We start from the raw sequence: 12,500 nt of genomic DNA, 5'->3' as shown, positions 1-12,500 counted from the left end.
GTGTGTGTGTGTGTGTGTGTGTGTGTGTGTGTGTGTGTGTGTGTGTGTGTGTGTGTGTGTGTGTGTGTGTGTGTGTGGGACAGTGGAATGCAAGTAAAGGGATTTGCTTATGGAGACATATGGCACGCTATTTTGCCTGGAGCTGGAGCTGTCCGAATGTTAAAATATGCATTTTTATGTTGTGGAGAGAGACAGAGAGACAGAGGGAGACCGAGAGGGAGAGAGAGACCGAGAGAGAGAGAGAGAGACCGAGAGAGGGAGAGAGAGACCGAGAGAGGGAGAGAGAGACCGAGAGAGGGAGAGAGAGACCGAGAGAGGGAGAGAGAGACCGAGAGAGGGAGAGAGAGACCGAGAGAGGGAGAGAGAGACCGAGAGAGAGAGACCGAGAGACGGAGAGAAATACAAACACAGAAAGACAAAGGCAGATAGAAAAAGCGAGACGCACACAAAGAGACACAGTGAGAAACGGACAGAGAGACAGACAGACACAGAGAGAGACAGAGAGACGGACAGACAGAGAGACAGACAGACAGAGAGAGAGAGACCAGATAGACACAGACAGTCAGAGAAAAAGATATCATATATATATGCTGTATGTAAAGTATATGAATAAAAAGATGTGTGTGTGTGTGTGTGTGTGTGTGTGTGTGTGTGTGTGTGTGTGTGTGTGTGTGGTAAAACCACCTCCTCTGCCCACATTCTATAACTCTACAGCACAATAACCCAGAGCAGGAACTGTTTTCTATCATCATTACTGACATTGTCCACTGGTTCTGGGAAACACATGGATGCCTTTAGGGGACACAGGATCCAGGACGAAGCACTTTCAGAGAATCTGAGACATAAACTAACCGACCGCTGTCACGGTGAGCGAGCGCACCAGCCTCGTACCAGCGCCGTGACTCGGCCAGACGACTGTTCCTAGAAAGCCTCTCGGAGACAAAAGAGACGAGCAAGCCTCATGAATTAATCATCGCTCCCCCGCTGTGCTGCCTGCCTCTGTGTGTGTGTGTGTGTGTGTGTGTGTGTGTGTGTGTGTGTGTGTGTGTGTGTGTGTGTGTGTGTGTGTGTGTGTGTGAGGATTTTGCTTCATCAGATCGAACTTCAATTATCCTCTTATGATGTACTTTCCTTTTTTTTGTATTTTTTTTGGTCCTTAGTGTGGCTTTTTAATGTATCGATTTTTTTGCCCTTCTGTAAATAATCTGGTTTCCATGGAAACCAAGAAGCTAATCAGTCAAGGTTGTGCCATGACACACTAGGTGGCTGGTCAGGTGGAGTGTGTGTGCGCGCACACTCATAAAAGGCTCGGCTGTATGTTAATGATCTTGGTTTTGGTTCTTGAAGCCTTCATAACAAAGCAATAGGCTTCGAACGTGATACACACACACACACACACACACACACACACACACACCAAAAAAAGAAAGTTCAAAGCCTCTTGCTTTCCTTTTTTGCCCACACTCCACCCATTTTTCAGTTTTTTTTATCACTACTATTCTCCTCCTCCTTGGTCAATAATCAGATGATTATCCATGTCTGAAACCTTCTCAATCCTCCTCATATCATTCTCTCCATCTCTTATCTCCATCTCCCCATCGAGCTCTTTGTGGTCCAGTGCCAGCTCCAACGTCACTGCTGAGAGAGATCAGACCAGATCAGCCAGGCTAACAAACACTCTCTACATCCGTGTTAAGCAGAAAAGCATCTCGTAACACAACCTCGAGGGATGATGAGCTACAGCAGCCGAAGAGCACTTCAGGTCCAACTCCCGTCAGTCAAGAACAAGAATCTGAAGCCGTCAACATGGAAAAAATGGTCCGGTCCGATGCCACGTGATCGGATCATTTCATTTTCCTCTCCGGTCTTGTACTGTTTTTTTTTTTTTCCCACCACAAGCAGACGTGCAGTCACAGGGCCTGAAGTTAAAGTCTGAGGTTAACGTCGAGTGATGTTTCAGAAGGAAGGAACTTGCCTCAGAGCTTGTGGTCACACCAGTGTGTGTGTGTGTGTGTGTGTGTGTGTGTGTGTGTGTGTGTGTGTGTGTGTCAGGCTTTACAGACGTTTTTATTAGACGTATAAGTAACAGGCAGGCTTCAGGTGCGGAGGGCAGACGTTTAAGTGTCTGGACCTTGCTTTGGTCTCAGCTGTAGAGATCTGCACTCAGGCATTAGCTCCTCCACCTGCTCCTGGGGATAAACACAGAAGAATAAGCACCACTCCTTCACCGAGTCTCATTTCTCAATGTCCCGGAAAGTCTGAACACGTCACGTGTCCTTGTGATCAGTGATCACGGCTGGACCACGAGCTGGACTTCATATCACCTTAACCCTAAATCACTGACTTTTTTTATTTTCCCCTTCATTCCTTTTTTTTTTTTCATGCCCTCCCCTTTTTCCCAAACATTCCTTCCTAGGCATGATGACGCAGACCCAGAACGAGGCCACCACTTTATTTTTTTTTGTTTTAGTTTTTTTTCATCCTCGGTTTTAAAAATAGTGTCCTTCCTTACATGCCCTCCTTCTCCGCAGCCGTCTGGAGAGATCCCATGCAGGGTGGAGGGAAGTGCTACGGTCCGGTTCGGATAGGTTTTAAATATATATATTTTTTCCCCGTCACTTTCAGCGAGGATGATGAAGGAATCTCTCTCTCTCTCTCTCTCTCTCTCTCTCTCTCTCTCTCTCTTTTTTTTTTTTCCCGGGATGCGAAATCGAATGCGATTAATCTTTCGTTAAAAATCCAAAAGTAAACAAAGAACCCAGTATTACCCTTTAACCACATGTTGGAATTTCCTAAACTTTCCGTTCTAAATGGAGTTTCGGTATAACTAGTTATAGCTAGTAGGTCGTGCGCTATAACGTGATTAATACCGAGTATTAACACCTCTATCGTGTATTATGACTGCGAAAGCAGGTGACGGATTGACGGACAGCTGGAAGGAGAGATCAGTAATATGAGATGATTGTGATGAGAGATATAGTACGCCGAATAAAACAGCCTGCACAGCTGTCCGGGAAGAGAAAAGAGAGCGGGACAAAGACGAACAGAAAAAAAAACAAAAAAAACAAAGCGGTGCATCAAAAAAAAAAACTTGTTTTATTTTCAGCTTCACCTCCATCTACTTTCCTTTCTGTCGAAAGAAATGGCAGCTCTCACGATCCTCCCTCCTCCCCTCATCACTCTCTCTCTCTCTCCTCCTCCTTCTGCTGTGGGTGGGTGTGTGTGTAAGTGTGTGTTGCTGGGAATCGGATCGTGAGTGCAGCTGAGAGGAGCAGGAGAGATGCAGGCAGCTCCAGCAGGACGTTTCCTCCAGAATGAATCTTGATCACTTTTCTCATTTTCATCACTCTATCCCAGGCTGGAAATTTACACACTGAGCTTCATTCTTATTTTTTCAGTGTATTTTTTTTTTCCCTCTCTTTTTTTTTTTTTTTTTTTTTGGTGGGGGAATTGGGAAGATTTTATTTTTTTATATACGAACTGTTGGATACTGTGGTGTTGGGACGCGTTGGGGGCGAGTCACCCTCGTGTTTCGCGGCGTATCGTGTGCGTTCGGATTCTGAAGTCAGGATGACTGAGATCGTGGTCACGGACTGTAACCTGAACTCTGTGTGCGAGCGCCTGGAGGAACGGTGCTGCGTGGACGAACCTCCCGCTACCAAGAGCCACTCCAACACGGGCGCTAAGCTGTGGGGACGAGTCCGCAGTAAACTCCTCCGCCAGAAGGTTACTATCTCTCTTAACGACGTGTTCATTCTCCTCTGCTTTCTGTCGTTCACTGCCAGCTGCTCACCGTGTAGTTGCTGTTGTGTTGTTTTTGTGGGCTTTCGCTCGGAGTTTAAAGAGCAGCTGTACATCAGCATTACTCTGTCTGTGTGTGTGTGTGTGTGTGTGTGTGTGTGTAAAACAGAAGATCTGTTTGTGGCTCGTCTTACTTTTTCCGGCTCTCGTCGCTCGAGGCACCGAGTGATCCATAGTTCGTCCTTTTCTCTTTTCCACTCTCTAGTTTCATCTCTCACTCTTTTTTTCCCCCCATTGGCTTTAATCTTTCTCTTTCCGCTTCGCCTCTATTCTACCAATCATTGCCTTTGTGGCTTTGTTCTCCTGACCCAGGGGTGTGTGTGGGTGTGTGTGAGTGAGTGATCGTGTGTGTGTGTGTGTGTGTGTGTGTGTGAGATGCACTTACAGGTTAATTATCACCTCTGCTTCTTCAGAGTCTGCTAATGAAGCACATTAACTGGCATTTATACACACATCACAAACAGATGAGAATTTCTTACACAGTTGTCCGTACACACACACACACACACACACACACACACACACACACACACACACACACACACACACACACACCTGTTTCCAGTGTCAGGACAGTGGTGCTGAATAGCAGACGGTTTGTGTTTCCATTCGCACCACAGCTGCTGTGGGCTGTGTCCCAATCTTTTTCCCGGCGACTCTCACTACACTTTAGTGCACTACAATTTTTACTGTATTAATGGAGTCAGTTTGGTCATCACTAGATCACTCATAGCTCAGGAATAGCTGTGTTATTTTTCCTTCTTTGGTTTTGTGCACTGCAGCATGACTCATTTCCCAGGTGTGTGTGTGTGTGTGTGTGTGTGTGTGTGTGTGTGTGTGTGTGTGTGTGTGTGTGTGTGTGTGTGTGTGTGTGTGTGTGTGTGTGTGTGTGTGTGTGTGTGTTCGCACATCCCAGAAATCTAGGCCTCTCCACTTGAGATGCAGGAAACATGCTGTCAGGAATTTCAACACAGAATGTATGTACATTATTTAGGAGTGTGTGTGTGTGTGTGTGTGTGTGTGTGTGTGTGTGTGTGGGCACAGCTTTACAGCAGAGGTGCTGAGTCAGGAGTGTATCTGTTCTTCTCCACTGACCTAGAGCTTAGTGTGGATTATGGAAAAGCTCTCTGTAGCTCTGTGCCACCTGTCTGATCTCAGGTCTGTGGCATTAACTGGCATCACCTGGTCAACAGTGTGACATCATCACCGGATCAGCTCTGAGACCTGACCTGAGAGCAGTCGTCAGGCGTTAAAGAGATACTCCGGGGTTTCTCCTCCTAATCTCAGTCTACTGTATCTGTAGTGAATGTGTGATTTGCACAGGCAGGAATTTGGACTTGAAGTTCATTTATAACGAACTTGGATTAGTTCCATTAATCAGACTTGGATTGGTTAGTCCAATCAGACTTGGATTGGTTAGATTAGTCAGACTTGGATTGGTTAGATTAGTCAGACTTGGATTGGTTAGATTAGTCAGACTTGGATTGGTTAGATTAGTCAGACTTGGATTGGTTAGATTAGTCAGACTTGGATTGGTTAGATTAGTCAGACTTGGATTGGTTAGATTAGTCAGACTTGGATTGGTTAGATTAGTCAGACTTGGATTGGTTAGATTAGTCAGACTTGGATTGGTTAGATTAGTCAGACTTGGATTGGTTAGATTAGTCAGACTTGGATTGGTTAATCAGACTTGGATGGCTAATTAGACTTGGATTGGTTAGAATAATTACACTCAGATTAGTAAGATTAGTCAGACTTGGATTGGTGGTTAATCAGATTTGGATTAATTAGTCCGATCAGACGGATTAGTCAGATTAGTCAGATTTGGATTAGTGAGATTAGTCAGACTTGGATTGGTTATATTAGTCAGATTTGGATTGGTTAGATCTTTCAGAATCAGATGGGTGTGACACATCAGACCTGTCGTATTATTACGCAGTCGATCCACAGATTAGAAGACATTCTATGTGACCTGTGATGTTGAGTCCAGAACTGCTTGTGACTGCAGACTCCAGCATTCAGGCCACAGATAGTATTCACACTAAAAGACTCGCGTCTCCTCAGAAAGAGCGACACGTTTCACTAAAGAATCCATGCAGATCTGTGGTGTTCAGGTGTGCGGTGTTCGGGTGTGCGATGTTCGGGTGTGCGGTGTTCAGGTGTGCGGTGTTCAGGTGTGCGGTGTTCAGGTGTGTGGAGTTCGGTGTTCAGGCATGTGGTCAGTCATCAGTACGGAGGATTTTGCTTTAGCATCAGTGCTCCAGATGTAATGGACAGAGATCAGCACTGAGTTGTTCTGTAAACATAACACCAGCACACAGGCTATTGATTAGATCTGAAGTCAGCAGCTTTCTTATTCCAGTGTGCAGAAGGGGATCAGTACACACCTCCATGTTGGGGATTAGTGCTTATGCAGGCACTCACACACACGTTACAGCCATCAGTGACCTGTTCTGACACAGACAGGACACACACACACACACACTAATCCGTATAAACAAAGCTGTATTTGCCGTCCCTCTGTGTGACCTTTTCCAGTTCACTCGCACAAACACACACCTTTTTACTCGCCCCACATTCTGCACTCTTTCGCCCTGAATGGCTCTTTGAGGCCCAGCAGGTCGGGTGTGTAGGTGTGTGTACGCTGCTCCGGTTATGAATGACCTTCTTTTCTTGACCGGGTCACCACTGCGTCTGACCATCAAATCCCATCATTCATACCATGTACTGTATATATGAGAGAGAGAGAGACAGGGGGAGAGGGGGGAAGAAAGAGAGGTGAGATGAGAGGTTGTACACCATGCAAGATTCTTAATCCTTAATGAAATCCCATCATCCACCTCCACGCATTTTTAAAAAGTTTTAAAATGCCAGTCTGTCTCTAATGGCCGCTTTAACAGCCGGCATAAATCTTCTCCGGCCCAGTTAAGGGCGCAGCACCCCCTCAGGCACTCTCACACACACACACACACACACACACACACACACACACACACACACACACACACACACTGGCATATTTGATTGGGCTAATTAGGTTGCCTGGGGATTTGGATCCAATAATCCCACTCGGCTGTTTTTTAAAAGGATCCCCATGTTCATGTTGCTCCTTTCCTGCTCAGAGGTCACAGCTGCTCTTCTCCTTCCCATCTTCATTACCTGATGGGTTCATTGTGCATGCGTTAAATTTAGTGCTCGATCCATCAGGGTTATGAGCTTCAGCTTCTCGACACAGCGGATGAGTCTTTCGGACGACTCACGTGGCTTCTAACGTCGTCATCGGGACGTTTACAGCTTTCGCATCTTGCTGTGACAGACGATGATGAGAACGCTAACGAGTAACAGTGTGAGTCAGGTTTTTTTTATTTCACTGGAAAAGCATCCGAGATCCCGAAACAATCATCAGCCGGACAAGTGGCTTAGTGTGTGCACCTAATTATTGTCTCAGTACAACGTTGAGACTTGGGATAGTGGAAGTGTATTTTGTGTGTGTGTGTGTGTGTGTGTGTGTGTGTGTGTGTGTGTGTGTGTGTGTGTGTGTGTGTGTGTGTGTGTGTGTGTGTGTGTGTGTGTGTGTGGTGCTTTTTAGTATTCTTTTTTGGATTGTTCAACTTTAAGATCACATTACAGTGTTAATATTGAGTAAATTCAGGCCACAAAAGAATGAACGTGTTCACGTTGGAAATCCGGCTAGTTCCTAAAAATACGCGGATCACGCTGCAGCAGCTCAGAGCATCAAGTGTTTGGAGTTAAAGACGGATCGTTGGCCCTTTGCCGAAATTCTGCATGTGAACACACTTCAAGACACGTGCCTGCACATAGCTTAGTATACATATGCGCTTGTGTGTGCTTGGCCTCGCGTCTGTGTGTATGTGTGTGTGTGTGTGTGTGTGTGTGTGTGTGTGTGTGTGTGTGTGTGTGTGTGTGTGTGTGTGTGTGTGTGTGTGTGTGTGTGTGTGTGTGTGTAAGCAAGCAGCTGTACAAGCGCAGCTGTGAAAGAGATGAAATACACTCGCTCTTAGACCTCATTACTATTTTCTGTCTGGGTTCATCTTCAGATTCCAGGGAACATACTGTAGACTTCAAGTGTGTGTGTGTGTGTGTGTGTGTGTGTGTGTGTGTGTGTGTGTGTGTGTGTGAGAGAGAGAGAGACAGAGAGATGTGTATTTGAAATCTATATTGTTGGGGGTATGCGTGTGTGGGGACGGAGGGTTTGGGGACAGTGTGTGCAGGCTAAAGCAGGACACACTTCTCAGATAAGACCTACACCACACACACACACACACACACACACACACGCACTCACCGACTGCACCTGGCATCCTTACTCTGATGTCTGGTGTCAGTAAGGAGGCTCAGTGTGTGTGATCATCGAGAATCAATGACTTCCTGAGCACACACAGCATTCTGTTCACTGAAACTCCAACTCCACACACACACACACACACACACACACAAAGAAAGAGGGTTCTAGTAGTCAGAGAACACAGTGTTTCTGCGCTACTAAGCATCAGGCTGACAGAACGACGTGAGAAGTAAGAAAGGAAAAATAGAGAAGCTGCTCTTATCTGTGAAATCCATGCAGACCTGACCTATTCATGCATCATGCAGTATATCCAGTTCAATGATGGCTTTCTTGTTGCTTTTTATACACACGTCATTTCCCAGAAGCCGGAGTAAGACTCAGTGGAAATACGACTTATGATCTGCGATGGGATTGACCGGCTGATGGGAAGAAGAAATTGCAGTTACACTCCTGTTAAAAATACTGTTTTTTTTTGTGACGTAGAAAAATTCAATCGAGGTTAACTTTCAAAACGCTGCTCATCGTCTTCTGAAGCCGTTCGTTCGCTGACTCGGGGGTCAAACAGTGAAAGGGGTCAAATCCTCAGCTGCTTAACAGTCACCTGCAGGCACAACAGCTACATAGCACGATGCCGCCACCACCGTGCTTCTGTTGTTTGGGAGTTAATCATTAGTTACGTCATTTACTTCACAGGTGTACGATCATCACTCTTATTCTCAGCACAGTCCCGTGTCCTGTTATCACTTACATAAGTTTCTTTCCTTGTTCTTTCTTTCCCCTTAAACATTTCAATTTCTTTTTCACTTCATTTTTGTCACAATATATTTAACACGACTCAGTTTAGTGTCATCACAAATTTATCACTGCAATTATCTATCCATCGCACGACCATCCCATATTAGCGTTACAACCATTCCGAAACACATGGCCACTTGGTCTTGGAGATGATCCTTTCATCCAGCTGAGCTATCGATACTTAGCGTGCGATATCGTAAGACCTGTTTGGCGTACGGTGCTTAGGCGAACTTTTGAGTCTTTACTGCAATAAGACGTGATCCCTAAATAGCACGCGTATCTCATTCGGCCCAGATGTCACTCAGGAACGACGTGCTTTCGTTCTAAAGTCTCTCAGGGCATTTTTCCCAACTCCTGATTCGAGGACTTTCTTTCTCTCACAGGCTTTAAAGGCCAGCATTTTTCCATGCACCGCTCTCTCATCTCACTGTAAACCAGCACGGCCATGCAGTCTGGCTTCATCCGAATCGATTGTGAACACTGTATAAATAAATCCCCGAGCCGTGCAGTTTGTGGTTTCGTATCCCCCAGAACGCGCCTTTCCCACAGGGGAAGTGCAGAACGATGCATTCCTCGCAGAGTTTTTTAATAAAGGGGTTGAACGTTGCGCTCCGTACTTTTGCTCGAGTGTATAAAGGAGCGCATGAGGGGGCCGTCATTTAGGGGCATTACAGGATTATATTTAATTTGTGTTTTTTGCAGCAGTGATTTTCGCAGGAGGCTCGATCGGGTCAGAAACAAAGAAAGTGACGGTTAGACGATTAGCTCGATTTTGAGTGCCATGGGGTACTTCAGTGTAGACCACCAAGTCCTGACATGAACCTTTTGATTTGCATTACTCTGTGGTTCCCAGCTCTAATTACCACGAAGGCTTGTTTACTGAAACAGTAATCAACACTGATGCTCCATACCAGCTTGTTTTCCCGAGAACCCGAATGCCACGCAGGCGTTCGCTCGACGATAATCGCGCTCTGGATTTGATTTGTCGGTACTGACGATCGGCCTGAGGAAAAACCGAGGTCATGCGAGTTCATAACTAATCTGGCTGATTCGATAGAGTTTCCTCTCTCTCTCTCTCTCTCTCTCTCTCTCTCTCTCTCTCCGATATTCTCTTTGCTTTCTTCATATCCCTGTATCTTCTTATCGACAGATGTGTACGTAAACAGACGGCAGACTAACAGGACACTTTCTCTTACACAGTTGCTCTAACTTTCCCTGCAGGCATGTTTAATTATTCGTGTCAGATCCAACAGATTTTCTACACGCTTCCTCTCCCGATCAACGTGCCCAGATCTGGGAGGGAAAAAAAAAAGGCAGGTCTCGAGTCATAAATTTAAACCATTCCGATCTCAAGAAGCTCCTTTTCCTCTTTCCTCTCGTAGCTTTCCCTCTCTGATGTTTATTCCTAATCCAGGAAAAAGCAGGAAGGACGGAAATAAATCCAGGCTCATCACTGCAGAGAGGACGCTTTAAAGAAAAGGGATTGGGGAAGATTTATTGAGTTGTCAGATGAAGGATAGAACAGGGAAGCTTTAGTTATTCGTCTGAGAGATCCTCGGACACGTGGGCTTAAGTCAAGGTTAAGCCAGTACATTAACATTTTTATGTAGGCTCACAAGAGCCAGGACTTTTTATTTATTTATTTATTTATTTATTTATTTATTTATTTATTTATTTATTTATTTATTTATTTTCAAGAGGAGTTATTTCAGAGCGTTTGCTTGATACGTACTAATATAGGACTAGTAGGCATGCTTCTCGGTTATGTTGTTTTCAGGCACAATATCATATCAAGTGTTCAAAAAATAATTTCATTTCCTGTTAATAATTTTTGCATCGAAGAGTTTTCCTGCCAGCGTAAGCAAAGCCTTGTGACAGTAAGCTGTGGTTGCTTAGAAACACATACTGTAGGTTTCAGTTGGCTCCGAATTTGTGCTCTGGGACATGATCAGATCTTACCAACACCTACACGCGAGGGGACGGATAGATGAAGGACGTCTTGATGGATTGGACAGATGCAATGATAAGGTCGACTGCATAGCTCGTATTGGTGGAGGGATGGTTACACGGATGGATCGGACTGATTGGATGGATGGATTAGAAAGAATGGATGGAGAGAGGGATGTGATAGTGGGATTAGACAGACTGGATGGATCGATGGATGGATTAGATGGAAAGAGAGATGTAATAGAATGATTAGACAGATTGGATGGATGGATGGATGGTTATAACAGATGAATTGGACTGATTGGATGGAAGGATTGGAATGAATGGATGGAGGGATGGATGTAATAGAAGGATTGGATAGAGGGATAGAAATAATAGGAAGGGCGGGTGGATGTATGGATGATTGGACTGATTGAATGGATCGATTGGATAGAATGATGGAAGGATTAGATGGATAGATGGATGGATGAGTGTATTGGACAGAATGATTGATGGATGGATGAATGGATGCAATGGAAGGATTAGACATATTGGATGAATGGATAGACAGGACAGATTGATGGCTTTGCAAACAGATGAGTAGATATGGAGCTACACGGATATTTTACTTATTCAATAAACTTGTATTTTAAGAGTTCACTACTTAATGCTCGTGACAGAACCTTTACGTTGGACAAGGTGATGGAGCAAACAGTCAGTCAGCACAGAAAGATCTCCATGTAACACACACGATTATTCTAATAGTTACAGATTAAAGAAGTGGCGGTGATTACGTGTTCAGGTTTGATTGACGGGTCATTTTCAGACGTGCTTCCTCTCGTCCGTCATACGTGACACGTGTTCTCCCAGAACAGCATGGGAACCGAGTGCAGAGGAACGGGTGAATTCCACAGCGTCTGGTTCCGCTAGCTGAACTTTAATGGATCCAACACCGCCTTCAGTCCAGTTCTTTTTTGCGACCTAAAGCCGATTGAGGTATTTGACGTGCGAATGCCATGTTGTGAGTGCGAGGGCATCTGGAGCTTGTAAACTCGGACCTGAACAGATGTGCCGCAGTTCAGAGTGCAGTTGTGTAGAACAGCAGTCAAGTTAACGTCATTAGGAGTTTACTGTTAGAATGGAGGAGAGAGAGAAACAAAACTTCTCGGCTTGTTGACTTCCCAGAGATCCTGTCCTTCCCTTCAGTTTCATTTTTAGATGCACTCTGGGATTTCCCATGCAGGAGGTAAATAGAAAAGAGGGGGGGGGGGTGTTGATGTTTATGGCATGATTATTAATAAGGATTAAGGACGACGCATGTGATACAGTGCTGGGATCCAGCCACAATAAACAGAGTTACTTTAAGGAGTTATTTTCCTGCTACAGCACGTCAGGTGGAGATTTTGCGCTCCTCGTACTGTGTGCTGTGGTATTATCAGCCCGAGCAAGTTCTTTATTAATTCCATAGTTTTTCTGCTCTTGAAAGAGACTTTAAATGTGTGTGTGTGTGTCGGGGGGGGTGAATGAAATCACTGTTGATGATTTTTTTTTTTTTCTTTCAGCTGGACCCACAGACTGTACAATCCAAGAACTGGCACGTGGACGTGATTGAGATGAACGGGGTAAGAGGCCGTGGTCCGACACGTTCGCCTTCACGTTTACTCTTTCTTCT

General features: G+C 45.1%; 1 protein-coding gene across 4 annotated transcripts in view; it reads left to right on the top strand.

Annotated features, from left to right (window-relative positions):
* abr (ABR activator of RhoGEF and GTPase) overlaps window positions 1-12,500 on the top strand; it is a 113,452-nt gene that overhangs the window by 93,379 nt on the left and 7,573 nt on the right. For all 4 annotated transcript variants that reach the window (XM_047808954.1, XM_047808955.1, XM_047808956.1 and 1 more), the window contains one exon: window positions 12,391-12,450. In XM_047808954.1, the coding sequence (XP_047664910.1) occupies window positions 12,391-12,450 (60 nt within the window). The remainder of the gene's footprint in view (window positions 1-12,390; window positions 12,451-12,500) is intronic.

The sequence above is a fragment of the Tachysurus fulvidraco genome, chromosome 26 (assembly GCF_022655615.1).
Source record: "Tachysurus fulvidraco isolate hzauxx_2018 chromosome 26, HZAU_PFXX_2.0, whole genome shotgun sequence".
Taxonomy (NCBI): Eukaryota; Metazoa; Chordata; class Actinopteri; order Siluriformes; family Bagridae; genus Tachysurus; species Tachysurus fulvidraco.
Note: the sequence above shows the minus strand (reverse complement) of the source record. Positions and strands in the feature narration are given on the sequence as shown.